The sequence below is a fragment of the Ailuropoda melanoleuca genome, chromosome 16 (assembly GCF_002007445.2).
Source record: "Ailuropoda melanoleuca isolate Jingjing chromosome 16, ASM200744v2, whole genome shotgun sequence".
NCBI classification, from domain to species: Eukaryota; Metazoa; Chordata; class Mammalia; order Carnivora; family Ursidae; genus Ailuropoda; species Ailuropoda melanoleuca.
The window spans coordinates 28,987,810-29,005,004 of NC_048233.1; the positions used below are offsets into that span (position 1 = coordinate 28,987,810).

At 38.9% G+C, this 17,195-nt stretch overlaps 1 protein-coding gene across 3 annotated transcripts in view; it reads right to left on the reverse strand.

The window, feature by feature from the left end:
• Window positions 1-17,195, reverse strand: part of PKP2 (plakophilin 2) — a 91,348-nt gene that overhangs the window by 40,240 nt on the left and 33,913 nt on the right. For all 3 annotated transcript variants that reach the window (XM_034645236.1, XM_034645237.1, XM_002916585.4), the window contains 2 exons: window positions 8,694-8,901; window positions 38-215 (listed from right to left, as the gene is read on the reverse strand). In XM_034645236.1, coding sequence (XP_034501127.1) covers window positions 38-215; window positions 8,694-8,901 — 386 coding nt within the window. The remainder of the gene's footprint in view (window positions 1-37; window positions 216-8,693; window positions 8,902-17,195) is intronic.

Consider the following 17,195-nt stretch of genomic DNA (forward strand, 5'->3'; position numbering starts at 1 on the left):
AAGGTATACAGAGAAAAGATTTGTAGAGTGGCATTACCTTAAGCATCCTGTGACGTTGTAAAATATATCAAAATCAAGCAAACCGTTTGCTTTGGGGTAGTCTCCTTCTGGCCACCCCGAGAAAGGAATGATGATATTCTCAGTCAGGATAAGCAAGGCTTCTGTTATCATGAGATTCTTGAGTTTGTCATTCGATGACAAATTCCACAGCAAACCTAGAAAAGCAAAGAGTACTATCAAAACAGTGCAGGGATGGGTCAAAAATACTACTGAAAAGATGAGTTAAGGCATCCCCAGGTCTGTGGCTGGTTGTTTGGAGAAAAGGGTGAGGGAGACAGCGCCTCTCCCAACCGAAATAATCAGTTTAGAATTTGTTAGATGGCAATGAAGCTGATCCAAAAAGAGAAAGAGAGAGAGAGATTATGATATGAAATTATGCAGGTTTAAATTAGTCAGGAATGTGAATGAAAGTTAGAAATCCTTTAACGTTGATGCTGTTTCTCTTAAAAGATCCTACCATTAAGCTGACCTTACTGAGATGATAAATTCTGGTCTCACCAATGTGGAGACTGGAAATGATCTTGTTTTAATAAAGACTTCGATGTTTTTATTTTTATTTATTCTATTTTTTTGAAAAAGATTTTACTTTTTTTTTTTTAAAGTAATCTCTAAACCCAGTGTGGGGCTCGAACTCACAACTACGAGATCAAGACTTGCACGCTCTACCGACTGAGGCAGCCAGGCGTCCCAAGACTTCAGTGTTTTTGAAGGGTCATATTTTTTCTCCTGTAGAAGAAGGGAGAGAATATCTCCCTCTGCCTCCTGCTCCCCACTACCTGCAACTTCCACCTGATATTTGCCTCCCAGTGAGAGCAGGAAGGGCCCACAGAAAGCCTTTGCCTATACCTATGCCTGTCACCAGTAGGCTGATCAACATCACCAATTAATATTTATTAAATCCTACCCAGTGACAGACTGTCTGTCCTCCTGGAATTTATGCTAGCTACCTCATGTATTTCCTATATTATAGTTTGGCAGTGAAGGAGATACAAGAGTATTTGATCTATCTGCCAACGTGTATGGCCTAAAGCATTGGTCTGAGGCTGGTACCATTGTCCTCATTCAACTTTCCCTTTCCTCTTGAAACCTCTCCCCCTGACCCACCATTAAAGAGAAAGGCTATATAAGCCAACTCAGAAAGAAATTAAGATAACAGCACACTGTACTTTCTTTTTTTTTTTTTTTAATTTTTATTTATTTATTTGACAGAGAGGGAGACAGCAAGAGAAGGAACACAAGCAGGGGGAGTGGGAGAGGAAGAAGCAGGCTCCCAGCACAGCAGGGAGCCGATGCCGAGCTTGATCCCAGGACCCTGGGATCACGCCCTGAGCTAAAGGCAGACGCTTAATGACTGATGCACCCAGGCGCCCCCACACTGTACTTTCCAGGGCATTTGTGAGACAGAGCCTGAAGCTGGATATCTCAGAGAGAATCCAAAGTGGCACATATATTTAGGATTTGTTTTTCTCACAAATTTGGCATTCAAATACCTCCGATTCAGTGGAAGGACTACGCATCTCTCGCTGGCTATTCCAGTGACTCCAGGGACGTGTCAAGTTGCCTCACCTTCTTTCGTACCTCAGTAAATGACTCACGCCCTAGCATCCAGGGTGGCAGAAAGACAGAAGGGGCAGAAAGAGAAGGGATCTTGATTTTCTTCTCTATTCATCCCTCCACCACCCAGTCAGTAATACTGCTTTGTCTGCATAAAAGAAAGAGGAAGCACAGGTATACAGGACAGTCTACCTTGTGAAAAAAGCAAAGGTGCTTTTTTTTTTTGGCTGAATTATGTGGTGATATCATCACCCCTGATTTTAATGACTGAAATAATCATCTGCGCAGTTAAAGCTTGCTAATTATTCAACCATACTAATATTTGGCCCCCCATTTAGCACACTCGAGGCCAAACACAGTCTTTTGACCTTAATCAATTTACTTTGGCTGTGTACCAGTATGTAATTTCTGAACCAATAACCAAATTTCCACTGCAGCCTGCACTGAGCTTCCGTCAGATAGAGAGACACTGGGTTGGTGTCTTGTGAGGACTGGCATTCTGGCCCAGGAGGAGGTCTTCTGATCCAACTCCAGCTAGGGATTAGTCAGGAGCAGTGTCCCTCAGCCCCAGGTGTTGCAACACAATGACTTCATTCCTCCCACTTCATCTTGAGGGGCGCTGGACGGGGGAGTGACAAAAGAAAACTTCAAAGGTGGTTGAAAACAACTTAGAGGCAGGTCTGAGGTGGCCAAGTTGTGTGGTTACTAAGCTACTAAAGAGAGTTAAAAAGAAAAGAGAGAAAAGGAAAAAGAAAAAAAGCTTCCTGTTTTAAAGAAACAAACAAATTAACAGTCCCTGCCTGCCAGAGGCTTAAAAACATAAAGCATAATGACATTTCCTCTTTTTAAAAAGGACCACACAGGGCACTCAAAGGAAAAGTATACCTTACAACAAAAACCAGAAGAGGATTAATTTTAAACAAAGGGAGTGGAATTTTCCTTCAACAGTCCTTTATAGCTTGGCATGCAGTATTACTTCTATAAAAGAATCTGTTTTGGGAGTGTCAGTATAATTTTTGAATTTTTAATGTAGGATATCGTATAGAAATGTCATGCCTGCCAAATTTTTGTATGGCACAAAGCTAGGAAGGAGCTTAGCGTTCACTAGAGATTTGGGATTATACATACTTAGACACTCCCCCTACCTGTACAAACAAAATCAATAAAGGACCAATTACAAATTGGGAAAATATGTATGACAATAAGAGGTTAATATCCTTAATATATAGAGTTCTTATAAATCACTAAAGATTCAATTGCTAGTAGAAAAATTAACCCAAGCTAAAAAACACTACGATCTAGTATACATAGGAAAGCATTTTCTCTAGTAATGAAAGAAATGCAAATTTAACAGCTAGATATCATTTTTTTGTGACTATAAGAAGGCAAAACCAGAACTAATGAGTAGAAAATTCTAGGGGAAAAGATTCTGGCTCACTGAAAATATAAACTTCTAAGAGAGCTTTGAAGAAAACAGAAAGATCTGCTTGTAAGATTCAGCTGTCACTGGAGCTGATAAAAATGAGCTCATCCTTAATGAAAACGCTGACAAGGGTTTTTTTTTTTTTTTTCCTTTTTTTATCCCAAAGCTAGAGAGTTACACAGACTAGCAGTCTCCAAATGAACCTAGTGGCATATCAGAATCACATATTCCTGGACCATATCCCAAATTTACCTGCCAGAATCTCATGATGGATCTTAGGAATCAGTATTTTAAAAATGATTCCCAGGGCACCTGGCTGGCTCAGCGGGTAGAGCACACGACTCTAGATCCCAGGGTCATGAGTTTGAGCCCCACACTGGGTGAAAAGATTACTTAAAATGATTCCCATTTCTGGCACTGAGAAATGAATGGACCAGATGACCCCTGATAGAGGTTCCTTTCAATGACTTGATTCTAGATACCCTGAGATAGTATTAGGTTTTAGGTTTTCATTGGTCTGACCTTTAACTTCTGGTTAATTTATTCATAGCACCTAGATCTCTATTAGAGTTCTTTGTTGAAGCTGATAAGCCTGTCATTTTCTATCACTAAGTTCTCATTTGAGCCAAAAAGAAAGAGAGATGGATTCTGGTAAGGGACATACTTTGAATAATTAGCACTTATAACAGAGATAATAATAACTGCATTATCCAGAAATTTATTGCCAACTGTGAATTTGTAAAAAAAAAAAAAATAGCTAACTTTAGTAAAGGGACCTTATAATATATTAAAATCCATGTTTTATTAATATTGCCCTTTAGGACTAGAAATACAATTATTTAACAAAGTCTTCATGACACTTAGGCAGCAAAAACTGCAAGCATTATGACTAAATGAATCCCTATTATCAGTGCAGAAGAAGGAGGAGGAGCTGGAGGAGGAAAAGGGGAACCAGTGTGTTTTAACCTCGTTTTGCAAAGTGATCATAGGAGGATTTTTTTTTAAAGTAATTTCCCTTGCATGTATATACTCTTTTCACCTAAGTTTTGTAAATCTTACCTTAAGTACCACACTATTGCAAAGGCCATTTATTCCGAGTTGTATATGAACCCAAGGTAACTTTTTGCACATTACAAATGCAGAAAAAAATAATAACATACAATTATTTTTAAAAGGTAGTGAATATTTTATAGTAAAATGTTTCTGCTATTAAAAAACAGCAATCCAATTACATATTTCCATGAAATGTGCAGAGGTCAATATGCATTTTCAACAAATCTCATCATCATCCCGACCCTTCCTTACGTAACATGCCCGAAGGACAAGAAACTCCTGCTTCTTTCTTCCCAAGGCAGAGACCTACTCACTCCTGAAAGTGCTCATTACTCAGTGACCCTGAAGGTGAACCTGAGATCAGTATGAACTGTTCTCATTTCAATCAAAGTACACTACCATGCTCGCTTGCTAAGGGAGGGGACAATCTCACAGAGGGAAAGTCTTTGATCCTGAAGTCTTTTCATCTGAAAAGGAAAGAGCTTCCCTCCTAGGCTGGTACTGAAAATGCCAGGAAGGTCAGTGAGTTGATGTTCTCTCCCAAATGAACAAAGCTCTGGTGCTTCTTTTATGCATATATAGAAATCAGATGGTTAACTGTTTTATATCTTGGCCAGAAAAATCAGGGTCTTACCAGAAAACACACTTCATTCTCTTATTTGTGTGTAATCTAGATATTCCCAGGTCTCAAGTCTCTCTCTTTTTTCAAAGATTTTATTTATTTATTTATTTATTTATTTATTTATTTATTTATTTATTTATTTATTTATAAAGATTTTTTAAAAATTTATTCGAGAGGGAGCGAGGGAGCACAAGAGAAATCAAGCATGAGTAAGGAGGAGGGGCAGAGGCAGAGGGAGAAGCAGGCTCCCCAGTGAGCAGAGAGCTGGATCTCAGGACCCTGAGATCATGACCTGAGCTGTAAGGAAGACGCTTAACTGGCTGAGCCACCCAGGCGCTCACAAATCTCTTTCATATATTCAATCAGACAGCCACAGTTGTTGAGAAACTTAGAGGAGTAGCACTGTTGTTATTGCATACAGCCATGAATGAAGTAAGTGGCATCCTAATATTAAAGGATGCAAAAGTAATTCATTAGAAGCCCCTTTTTTCACAACTCCGCGGGGGAGGGATGGCAGCAGACAGGGAGTAAAGTATGATGGGATGGCATCTGAAAATGCTTCAGAGGAAAAGACGCCTTTTGAGAGGGTTCACCAGGTAGTCAAGGTGTGGAAAGGATTCTAGTCCAAGAAACGGCAGAGACAAAGATACCAAGACATGGAACAGACCAGCTAATCCTCTAGGATTTCAGAAGCTGGGCTGGAAGGGTATGAAAGGAGACACTGCTGCCCATGGTTACCAGGCTCACGTCATAAAATTAATTGTGTGGCATACTCCACAGTATGGACTATCTTAGAGGTAATGGGGCAGTATTTTCATATTAGAAAGAAATAACTAGGAGCAGAATGGTGGATCGAGTGGGAATGCGCAATACTGAATCAGAGGGTGGGTAAGAAGTGACTGCAACAGTAGACCAGTGGCGTGCAGAGGACCGAAGCACGTCAGTGGTAAGTGGAGAGATAGGAAAGCTCAGAGGAGTGAAGGAGCTCTCTGATCTGAGATTCTTAAAGACAAGCCCTTTCCCAAAGTGTAAAAATGAGTCACTCTCTGCCACGAAAGCAGTGGGTGGGAGCCACTTTTATGGAGCAAAACACCCAGATAAAGCTAGATTCTGGGCCTTGTGCTCTGCTAGCTGTGTAATCCTGGGCGATCTACTTCTCCCCGCTGCGTGTCACACTGACCATGTGGAAATCATCAATAATGCCTTATGGAGATGTCAGGGGGCACAAAGATGAAAAATGGAAAGTCCTAACTTAGTGACTAGCCTGTAAAAGGGGGTCAATAAAAAGATGTTCACCAAATAGACAAGGAAAGACTCACATATATGGTTGTTCGCTTTGTGTTTCTAAACAAAGATCAAACATATCTACATTAAGTCAACAGTTTATTTCTGAGGCCCTGAAAGCACTTACTTGGCTGTTCTATTAATAGAGCTAAAGGAAGTTATTTGGAAGGATTTGTATCAAACATTCAAGCATCAACTCAATTCAATTAGCGTGTAATGAGCACCCTCTGGTAGGGGTGTTTGGCTTGTTCTAGAAATCCTGAGAACTGCAGAATAAACCTCCATTTATCAGCTCTGTAGATTATCTAAAGATAACTGAATGGTTTCTATGGCATTAATACCACAAAACGTTACCGTAGTTTCCTATTGCCTAAACAAAAGAGGAGGGAAGTGTGGCTCAATGGATTACTTCCTTGACACACACCCACAAAGCCTCCCAAGCTCTCTAGCTACAATACGCCCTAACCTCAATACTCTATTATCCAACTCCCTCTAAATGACCAGCGGCTTCTTTTTGCTTCTTTGCTTTGCTAATGATGTTCACTTTGCTGGGAATAACTTCCACTCTCCTTCAAAACACCAGTCCAAAGAGTATCCTATGCTTCTTTTAAAGTCCACAAGGAAACATACCTCCTTTGTGAAGTCTTTTTTTGACTGTAAAACAGTGACTCTGTTTGATTCTCTCTTACGGTTGTCATTACTATATTTTAATGAAGGAAATGTTAGGTTCTAATTATGAGGTTTTTGTTTTTTAAGTACCAACCATTACATAATTGTTCATGTTTTAGTAGAGGGAAAAGAACATCTACAGCCTCTCTAGACTGATTCTCATTGCCTGGCACTTGAAGGTAGCCTTGTAAATGCCGTCTGGATGAACGAATGAATGAGATCACTCTTAGTTTCTGTACGTATTTTAATATAAGTCATAAACATGGAAGGAAATTTCTCATGGGACATGACAGCATGCTGGCAGAAGGGCAGCATGGCACGGTCCTTCATAAAGTTTTATAAAATTAAAATATATCAAGATAGAAAAATATGTGATTATTTTAAGATATAAATGGGCAGAGAAGATAGAATGACAACATTTCTACAGAAAAAAAGAACTGTTGGGGGTGCCTGGGAGGCTCAGTCAGTTAAGCGTCGGCTCAGGTCTTGATCCCGGGATCCTAGGATAGAGCCCCAAGTCAGGCTCCCTGCTCAGCCTCAGGGAGTCTGCTCCTCCCCCTCTCTCTCCCCATCTCCTGCTTGTGCTCTATCTTGCGGACACACACACTCTCTCTAATAAATAAATAAATCTTTAAATTAAAAAAAAAAAGAAAAAAGAACTGCTGTATGGTAAAGGGGACATGGCAGAAGTGTAAAACATATTCAATTTAAAATATTTGTGAAATACCTCCTCTTAAAATAAATAACACTGTCAAGCATTATTACTTAAAAATACTTTTCTAGGATATATTAAAAAGTGTTAACTTCTTTGGGCCTTCTTTTTCTCATCTATAAAAGATTTAATCACCCAATAATACCTAAAAATACCTCAAAACCTTTCCGTGATAATTAAATTAAAAATGTATGTTTCCCACCTGGGCCACTGAAGCTACTTAATTAAAGTTTCCCCAGGGCAATCCTACTGACAATCGCAGTCTGAAATGTAGCAGGGAGCACCAGCGGGGAGCTGATGGCGATGGCGAGTAGGGTGAGCTTAGGGAGGGCACGTATTGCATGGAGCACTGAGTGTTATATGCAACTAATGAATCATGGAACTTTACATCAAAAACCAGGGATGTACTGTATGGTGACTAACATAATAAAAAAAATATTATTATAAAAAAAAAGACACCGATGAACCATTTTCTCCTCTACTGCGTGTACTATTCATTTAAATGAATCTAGGTCTCTCTTCTCCACGTTTCAAGGATTACTAAAACTGTTGCTTTAATGCTATCAGACTATTTCATCCTTCTAATCTCTTGGGCAGATAGAAGATATTTATTTGTGCAAATCAGTATTTTGAAATATAAAATAGAGAACTAAAAAAAAAAAAAAAACCACATCCAGCCACTCTCATCTTTTTCTCTTTTTTTTAGGGTGCAGGGATGGGTGGGCTAGGGAGCAGGTATTTTGAGGGGTCCAGGCAATGGAAAGATTGGGGAACAACACTTCTTGTATTCTGACTATTTGATTAAATTGACCCTCTACATTCGGGCACTATTTGACTTCCTGACTTGGTTTCTTCAAATAGATCCAGGGAGTGGATTATTGAGTATATAATAAAAATAACTGGGTGTGGTTCCTATTGAGTTTCTTCAGAATGCATGCCTTGGACACCCAAGACAATACTCACACCTCACACGTCCTCAACTACACAGCTGGCTGTTAGTAAACTGATGCAGGATTTCCAGGCAGCGTGTCTTGCAAAGTTGTTCTAAAAACATGTAGTCAAAGTCACAGTTTTTAATGAAAAAGATTGAGCAAAAGCCTCAAAACAATTTCTCCTTCAGAAAAAAAGGAATTCAAACTTGACCTGAATCTGTGGTCTAACTCAGCAGGGTGACAATGTGCCTTGAAAGCCACCACTCAGATAATGATGAGCCTGTGTCAATCATTGGTTCTGGGAAGCTTAAGAAAAAACAGATGGCATAACATATCCAGCTGGGGTACCCTGTTCTACATCCTTTAATATTCCATAAACACTACCTGTTATTTGCTTTTTAGTCTCCAAGTCTCTGGTTTGCTTCAGCACCTGGAGCAGCCGAGGTACCCCATTGAGTTCAGCTACCTCCAACTTGTTGTCATTGTCTTCAAATACCAAGTTTCTCAAGGCCCCACACACGGCTCGCTGAACATCTTCATTCTGAACTTTTAGGAGCTGCAGCAGCTTGGGGATTCCACGAAGCTGATTAACCTGGGGAAGAAGTGAATGTGTATTTCAGATATTTATTCTGATGTGGCATTAAAGACATTGGTTGTAATATGAATGAACAGATGAAGTTCACTAATGTGGATTAGAACTTCCATCAAACAACAACAGAGACACAACCTGAGACTCACAGCATACAGCACACACCTGCTATAAGGCAGTACCTCTCACAGAGGAGCTAACAATAAATTTGAGAAGACTGAAACCTAGGAGATAATTGAAGGGGAAAGTAAAGTGACAGGAGGTGGATAAATGATAGTGAAGTGGATAGAAAGAGTTAAGTTATAAAAGCCTTAAGCATAATGAAGATGAACAGACTTGGGAATGCAAGGAATGAGGAGTTTTATGGAAGAACAGCCCATTACCTGAGTGTTCTTTCCAGGACAGAATTTTACAGTCAATATAAACAAACAGATCTCACCTTCATTAATGGTAGAAATAAAGATTCACTTACCATAGCAACGGTAGTAGCAACGCAAACTAATCCTAAATGCCGGCTATTTTTATGATCAATTGCTTTGGGTATTTAAAAAGATTTATATAAAAATTATGTGAGCATTTTCATTTCAGTAAATAATATAACTTTACAATTTTTGAGATGCTATTTTAAAAATATTTCTCCTATCCAAATATGCAAGGAAGAATGTGCTGTCTGTTACAGAAAGGGCCAGAACAAGGAATAGAAAAATAGATGGTTTAGATTCTGAAATGGATGGTTGTTCAAGAAGAGGTCAAATAATGGCAATCTAAGCAAAGTGATATTATATTTCAGGCTGCAAATATTATCTAAAAAAATCAAGAGGTGGACATGGGGTTGCTGAAGAAAAATGTTAAGTTGAGGACTGAGGGCTTTCCTTCTCATAGATTTCCACTGGCATCTGATGCAGAAAAATTTGTTTTTTAAAGAGAGTGAGACAGAGAGTGAGTGGGGAGGAGCAGAGGGAGGAGGAAAGAGAGAGATCCCAAGCATGCTGAGTGTGGAGCCTGATGCAGGGCTCGATCTCACAACCCTGAGATCATGACCTGAGCCAAAACCAAGAGTCTGATGCTTAACCAACTGAACCAACCAGGCAACCCCAGAAATTTTTAGTAAGAACTTTTGGTAAAGATCTCAGTCATTTTCACCATCTTAATGCAGAAATTTTTAGTACATAACTGTTGTTGTGAATGGGCAGGAGTTTCCCTTTCAGGTCAAGTTCATCACCTACAAATGATGCCCTACCTGTGTAACAGTTCATGCTCCGGGGCCCCATAACACCTCTTCATATTTTCTATGTATCATCAAACTCCAGCTTCCCTTTCATAGACAGATAAATGGTATTTAAGACATAATCTTCCAATGTGACATCTTTCTTTGTTAGGATTGGAAAGAAGACTAGCAAGGCAAGAATAAAAGTCAAGGCTTGAAAATAATAACCATAATAATAATAATAAAACACAGATAATGCCTCCTCTACCCACTTCCGGTGGGTTCTCTAATTAATAGCTTGTTAAGAACCTTAATAGATTAAATACTCTTGAGGCCCCTGGGTGGCTCAGTTGGCTAAGCATCTGACTCTTGATTTCGGCTCAGGTTGTGATCTCAGGGTTGTGGGGTCCTGGTCCCCATTAGGCTCCATGTTGGGCATGGAGCCCTGCTTAAGATTCTCTTTCTCTTCTTCTCCCTCTGCCCACCCCTCACTCCTTAAAAGAGAGAGATAGAGAGAGAGAGTAGTAGTCTTTTGGTGCCTTTAAGGCTTTGCCAGTAGTAATGAGGAGGACCACTTCCGTTTATTGCTCCCTTCAGAGGAGCCATTCGTTTGCAGAACAGGACACAGTTGGTAGACTGGTCACAGCAATTTTGTTGGGCTATGTCTAGAGCTATTCTTATATATTTGTGTGACAATGCTAATGAGAAAGATTTCCTAGCTATCAATTAATTCTGGTCCCACAGATCATCTATTTGCTTACTTCATCTATTCCCATTATTACACTTCTTCAAAAGCAGAAAGGCACACTTTATTTTAAAATAGACTATAACTCACATGTTCCCCTAATTCCATCAATTTCTATTTCATAGTTAGGTTTTAAAGTGGTTAAATGTATACTCTGTAAACTTCATAAATGCCAGTTATGCTAAATCTTCACACCAGCAGTATAAACATCAGGTGCGAAAAGAAAATCCTGTTTGTCCTGAAGGTAGTCTAAACTTTAGAAATATTTTATTGCTTAATTTATAATTTATAAGTTGCCTTCTTCAAAATATGATGCGAAGTGGCTTACTGGCCATATTGCATTTCCAGATGCAATTACAGAATTAGCCAGAAGTGGCATGTGGAAGCCTCCACTGACCTGATTTTGGGGGGGGGGGGGGGGGGGACNTTGCTCCAGCCCTGAAAGAAGGCATTGCAGACACACCATGCTCAGATAAAGGCTGAAATCTGCTACAGCTCTAGTTACTGTAGAATTTGACTCTCTAGTGTCTAGCACCTAGCCCAAATTGAAAAATAGACTTTAGTTACTTTTATCCATTTTTATCAAGCAGAATGATACAAAATCAATATCAAATGCTGATGACATTCTCCTTATTGGATATAACTAGAAGGACGGTAAGTGATGGATTCTGTTCATTAGGACCAATATCAAATGTACTGTCCTTGCCCCCTTTACATTCAGGGAAGCAGATGGGACCAGAGAGGTTGCATGTGTTTCCCAGTTATACTGAATCCTCAGGGGATTTGTTCTTCCTTTTGGGGAGAGGAGACAAGAAACAGACTAACATGAATGTTTCAGAACTTCAAAAGAGCTTTCATTTGAGGTGGTTTCTAAATATATGGAAGGGCTCTATTCTGATTCTCTTTCCTGCCAACTATAAAATAAAAGATGAGGATTTCTGGTGGCAAATGAGCAGACTGACTCCTTTGGGGCAAGAGCTCCCTTATGCCCTGGTGCCTTTGCTCTCTTTTTCTTTCCCGTCTGGAACGCTCTGACCACTATGCCTCACTTCCGGCAAAGCCCCACTCATTTTGCATGAGCAGGCTCAAATGTCACCTCCGTGAAATGTCACTCCCCTTCTCTCTTTTCTTCCCATTAGAATTAATCACTCCCTGTAAATTGGTATAACCTTTCAGGAAGGCAATTGGCAATATGTGTCAAAAACTTTAAAAATATTCTCTTCTAATAACCTTCACTAGGAAATATATTGAAATGCACACACACGTAATTGTAACTACATTATTTATAATAGTGAAAAATTTGAAACCATAAATGTCCAACAACAGGGGAAGACTGGTTAATGATTGTCACATATCCTTATGTTGAGGTTTCCATGGGAGAGGCAGAGCAATGTTAGAACTGACTGATATTTTATTAGTCATTATAGTTCCCTCACCAGTCAAATGGAGATTATCTAAGATTAACAATCTGCATGGAGGGTATATAGTATTCACTCAGCACACGGTAGCTACTACTATCATCATTAATATGCCACCATTAATATGAGGTATGCAAAATATTGCTAATGTTATGACAAAGTGCTTATGATACAGTGTTACTGAAAAGAACTGTATAAAATATCTATGTTTTGCCATTCAAACACAGACATAAAGAAGGAAATGAAATTAGGGGGTTTGGAAGAAATGATGGGCATATGAGTTATAAAAGCAGCTTGTTATTTTGTATTTTTTTAAAACAACAAGCATACGTTTGTGCATATTTTTAAAAATCACACAAAAAAACCCCTAAAAAGCTATATATTCAATTTGAGTATAGCTATGTACATAAATGCATTTAAGAAGTCAGAGAACAAAAATGATAACAAGAGTGGGAATTGTGGGTATGTTTTTTCTTTTTTCTTACTTTCTCAAATTCTGAGTAATGAATTCATATAAATTTATAATAAGATTCTGCAAGGCAGTTATGGCAGTCAATACTTCAGTGATGAGATCTGAAGCAGGCATAGAAATAAGGCCAGTTTTAGACGGTCTTGCAGATTAAATTAAGGGGTTTGTCCTTTCTCCCACAGGCAAGGGGGGCAGCTATTGGAAAGGTCTCCCTTGGTGCTCTGAGGCGACTGTATCAGAAGTGGTTAAGAATGGAGGAAGGGAAATTAACCAGGAAGCAGCTGGATTAAACATCGTGATAGGGATTAGCACAGTAGCACTGAGTGGGGGAGGGAAAGATGTGGGTAGATTCAAGACACTTTTAGTAGCAGTACTAATAGGTCTTAAAAACTGCATGAACATGAGTAATGTTGAGAGGTAAGAATAAAAGAAAGTTCAAAGTCTCTGTTCAAGTTTTTGTGTCACACCACTTGGGTGAACTACCACTCACCTACAAAGAAATAATATGCTGATTCATTACTTCAGGGCAGGCATTGTACCATTATCTGACTGCACTGACTTTGTTCTCACAATTCCTTCTAGTAGGACTATTATTTCAACTTCAAAGGTAGGTATCCTGAGGCTAAGAGAGGTTAAATATCTTGCCCAGGGTCACTGAGATAATCAAGGTGCTGGGTTCACCCCCGAGTGACTCGAGTGACTCCTGAGAGTTAAAACCACCAAGGGTCCTGCCATCCAATCCAGTAGGAAGAACAAGTTTAGAAGGAGTGTTGGATACTAGAGAAGAAGAGCAAAAGAAGATAATGTGTTCATTTTTTGAAATGCTGATGTTGAGTTCAGGGGGATGGCCAGGAAATAAACGGACACATGGTTTGGAGCCCAGGGCACAGACGGGGGCTGGAGATGCAATGAGTCATCAGGATCTATCATATGGGAACGGAAGTCGTAGGAGTGGATGAAACAGGTCAGGAGATGGTGTCGAGGGAGAAAAGTCCCAGGAAGGCATCTAAGGAACATGAACATTTAAGGGACAGGTTAAAGATAAATTTTTCACAGAAGAAACCCAAAGGTGCCAGAGAGATGGAAAAAGAACCAGGAGACTCTGGGCCAAAAGAAGAAAGATTCAAAAAGAAGAAAGAGACCAACCGTGTAAAATGGGCTGGGTCCTAATCAAATAAAATAAGGATTAAAAAGTTGCCACTGGTTTTTAAAGTTTATGATTTAGATTTTTAATCTTTATGTACACTTTGTAATTATTTTTTTAAGATTTATTTTATTTTTGAGAGAGAGAGAGAGCATGTGCATATGTGTGTATGCGGGGGGGGGGGGGGGGGGGGGGGGAGAAANGGGGCAGAGGGAGAGAATCTCAAGCAGACTCCCTGCTGAGCGGTAGCCCCAAGGTGGGGCTTGATCTCAAGATCCATGAGATCATGACCTGAGCTGAATCCGACAGTCAGTTGCTTAACTGACTGAGATACCCAGGAGCCCCTAATATTTTAAGTAATTTTTACACCCAGTGTAGGGCTGGAACCCACAACCCTGAAATCAAGGGTCGCATGCTCTACTGACTGAGCCAGCCAGGTGCCCCTGTAATTGTCTTTTATACATAACTTCAAACACTATAGCACTATGCTAAATATTAGCAGGATTGTGTTAATGTTCTTGGGTTATAACATAATTCTTAAATTTTTCTACCATACATATATATTTTTAGGTTTCAGTGTGATTTTCATGTTTCATTACTCTCAAAACCAGTGTTTGTCCTAGCTTTAGAATAAGAGCCAAGAATGCAAGCACAGCATTAATCCTATATATAAACAAAATGATATTTATAATTAAATTAATAACTTAAGAGATGGTAGAAATCTACCCCAACTTGAGTAACAAAAGAAAAATTCAAGTATTTCCATATTAGAAAATGAAAGCATGCATAATAATGCCCAGCTTTTTAAAATTGGAAATAAAAAAAGATATAAACATTTATCTGATTTCATCATAGAAACTTTTAGCCCAATTTCATCATAACTTTTAGCCCAATTCTCTTCACCTATATGTACAAAGAAAGTTCATTACTAGTTAAATATATTATTATTTTTTAAATCCTTATTCTTCCCATGGAACAAACATAGGCAAAGGGGCAGTGAGAAATAACCAATAATTATACAGCTTTTAAAACCAAAAATATTCTAGGGGCGCCTGGGTGGTGCAGTTGTTGGGCGTCTGCCTTCGGCTCAGCGCGTGATCCCGGTGTTCTGGGATCGAGCCCCACATCAGGCTCCCCCATTGGGAGCCTGCTTCTTCCTCTCCCACTCCCCCTGCTTGTGTTCCCTCTCTCACTGGCTGTCTCTATCTCTGTCAAATAAATGGATAAAATATTAAAAAAAAAAAAACCAAAAATATTCTAGACATGGGGATAGGTTTTTTAAAGAAACACCTAAAATACAGATGCCATGAATAGAAATATTGACAGATTTGTCTTCGGAAGAATTTTTAAATCCTGCATGATGAAAGATGCCATAAAATGCGTAACACTGGATTATATATAATATTATAAATAGGTAAAGAACTCCTACGAATCATTAAGGAGATACAGATCTTAGTAGAAAAAAAACAGTCAACAGAACTCTTTTGTCTGATTCTACTTAACTGACCTGCAGGATTACCTACATTCTTTATTCCCTCTGTGAGCTCTATGGATTCAAAGCTGGTGGGTTCCTAGATAATGGACTTTGAACTCTTATTTCTACTAGTTGAGTTACATGTTTTCCAAGGATAACTTAGGTGTGTTTCCCAATGTATTTAGGCCAACTGTACTTGTTACTGTAATCATGTAATTTAGTTACCTGTTCTGAAAATGAATGAAATATAACTGTGAAAAGAGTTCTGTCTCTCTGAGAACTAATCCGCATGCTTTGGAAAGACTAGAAAAAGGTAAACAACTTTAAAAAGCTCTGTAATTATTTTTGGACAAAATTAATGTAGAAGACTAGGGAAAATGTAAAAATCCAGAAGGATTTGAACTCAGATGAATTAGTGCCACTAAGTTCTCATTTCACTTTGACGAAACTAAAAATTGCAGATGATACATAATGGGCATATTTTATGAAAGATTATGACAAACTGTGTAATTGTGTGTGTGTGGTATGTGTGTATAAATTTTTTTTCTCTGTAACTGATTAAATGACCAACTCTTAGTCTTGATTTCAAAAAACAGGAAAATTTCTACCATAAACAGATGGGCTTTTTTTTTTTTTTTTTTTTTTTTTTAGATTAACAAAACCAAANCAATAAAGAATAATTTTGTGATGATGCATGTAAATGGGAACTGGGACACAATGTTACTGGGTTGTAAGTTTACACAATTTCAGGGAGAATTTATTAGGGAATTATTTATCAAAACTGATAATGACTCAACAGTGAGAAGGACTGGATTTGCCTACCACCTGAAACAACTTTTAAAAACAGATAAAACATGCAATGGTTTCAAGAACTGGACATGTAGCAATGATGGATAGTGATCCCTCAGGGATGGTAAACAAGCAAGGTGAGCCCCACTGCTGTCAAAGATCACTGTCTTGAGAGAGTTAGTTCTCAGGCTATAGCGTGCTGAGGGAAAACCCAAATGGAATTCAACAAGCAGAGTTGAGAAGACAGAATGCAGAAGTAGGGATTAATTAGTCCTAGAATAAATGCTGCTCTGGTTCCACCTAAAAAATCTCAAATGCGAGATTTGAAAGGATCAAACTGTTTTCAAGTAACTACATCCTAGAACAAAGCTCAGGAATATTTACAGAAATATAAAAATACCCAGCATTCAACAAGGAAAAATTCATAATACCTGGCATTCAATGAAAAATTTCCAGGAATGCAAACAAGAAGTGAACACAGATATTACAATTAGCAGACAAGGTCATTCAAGCAGCTATTTAACAGCCTTTCATATGTTCAGAAATCTTGAGGAAGGATGGAAAATGTTAGGTAGAGAAAGAAGATATTAAAAAAAGACTGAGATTTGGGGCGCCTGGGTGGCACAGCGGTTAAGCGTCTGCCTTCAGCTCAGGGCGTGATCCCGGCGTTCTGGGATCGAGCCCCACATCAGGCTCCTCCGTTATGGGCCTGCTTCTTCCTCTCCCTCTCCACCTGCTTGTGTTCCCTCTCTTGCTGGCTGTCTCTATCTCTGTCAAATAAATAAATAAAATCTTTAAAAAAAAAAAAAAAGACTGAGATTTAACTTTTAGAGAGGAAAACGATAATTTATGAACTGAAAAAACAAATCAACAAATCCAAATGAGATTGCAGAAGAAAGGATCAGTGAATTTAAAGCATAGCAACTAAGCAGATCTAAAAGGAAACATACAGGGGAAAAAAAAAACCAGAGAAAAAGAATAGAGTACGGATGAGCTATGAGACAACTTCAAGTAGCCAAATATGTATGTAAAAAGCTCCCAAAGGAAGGAC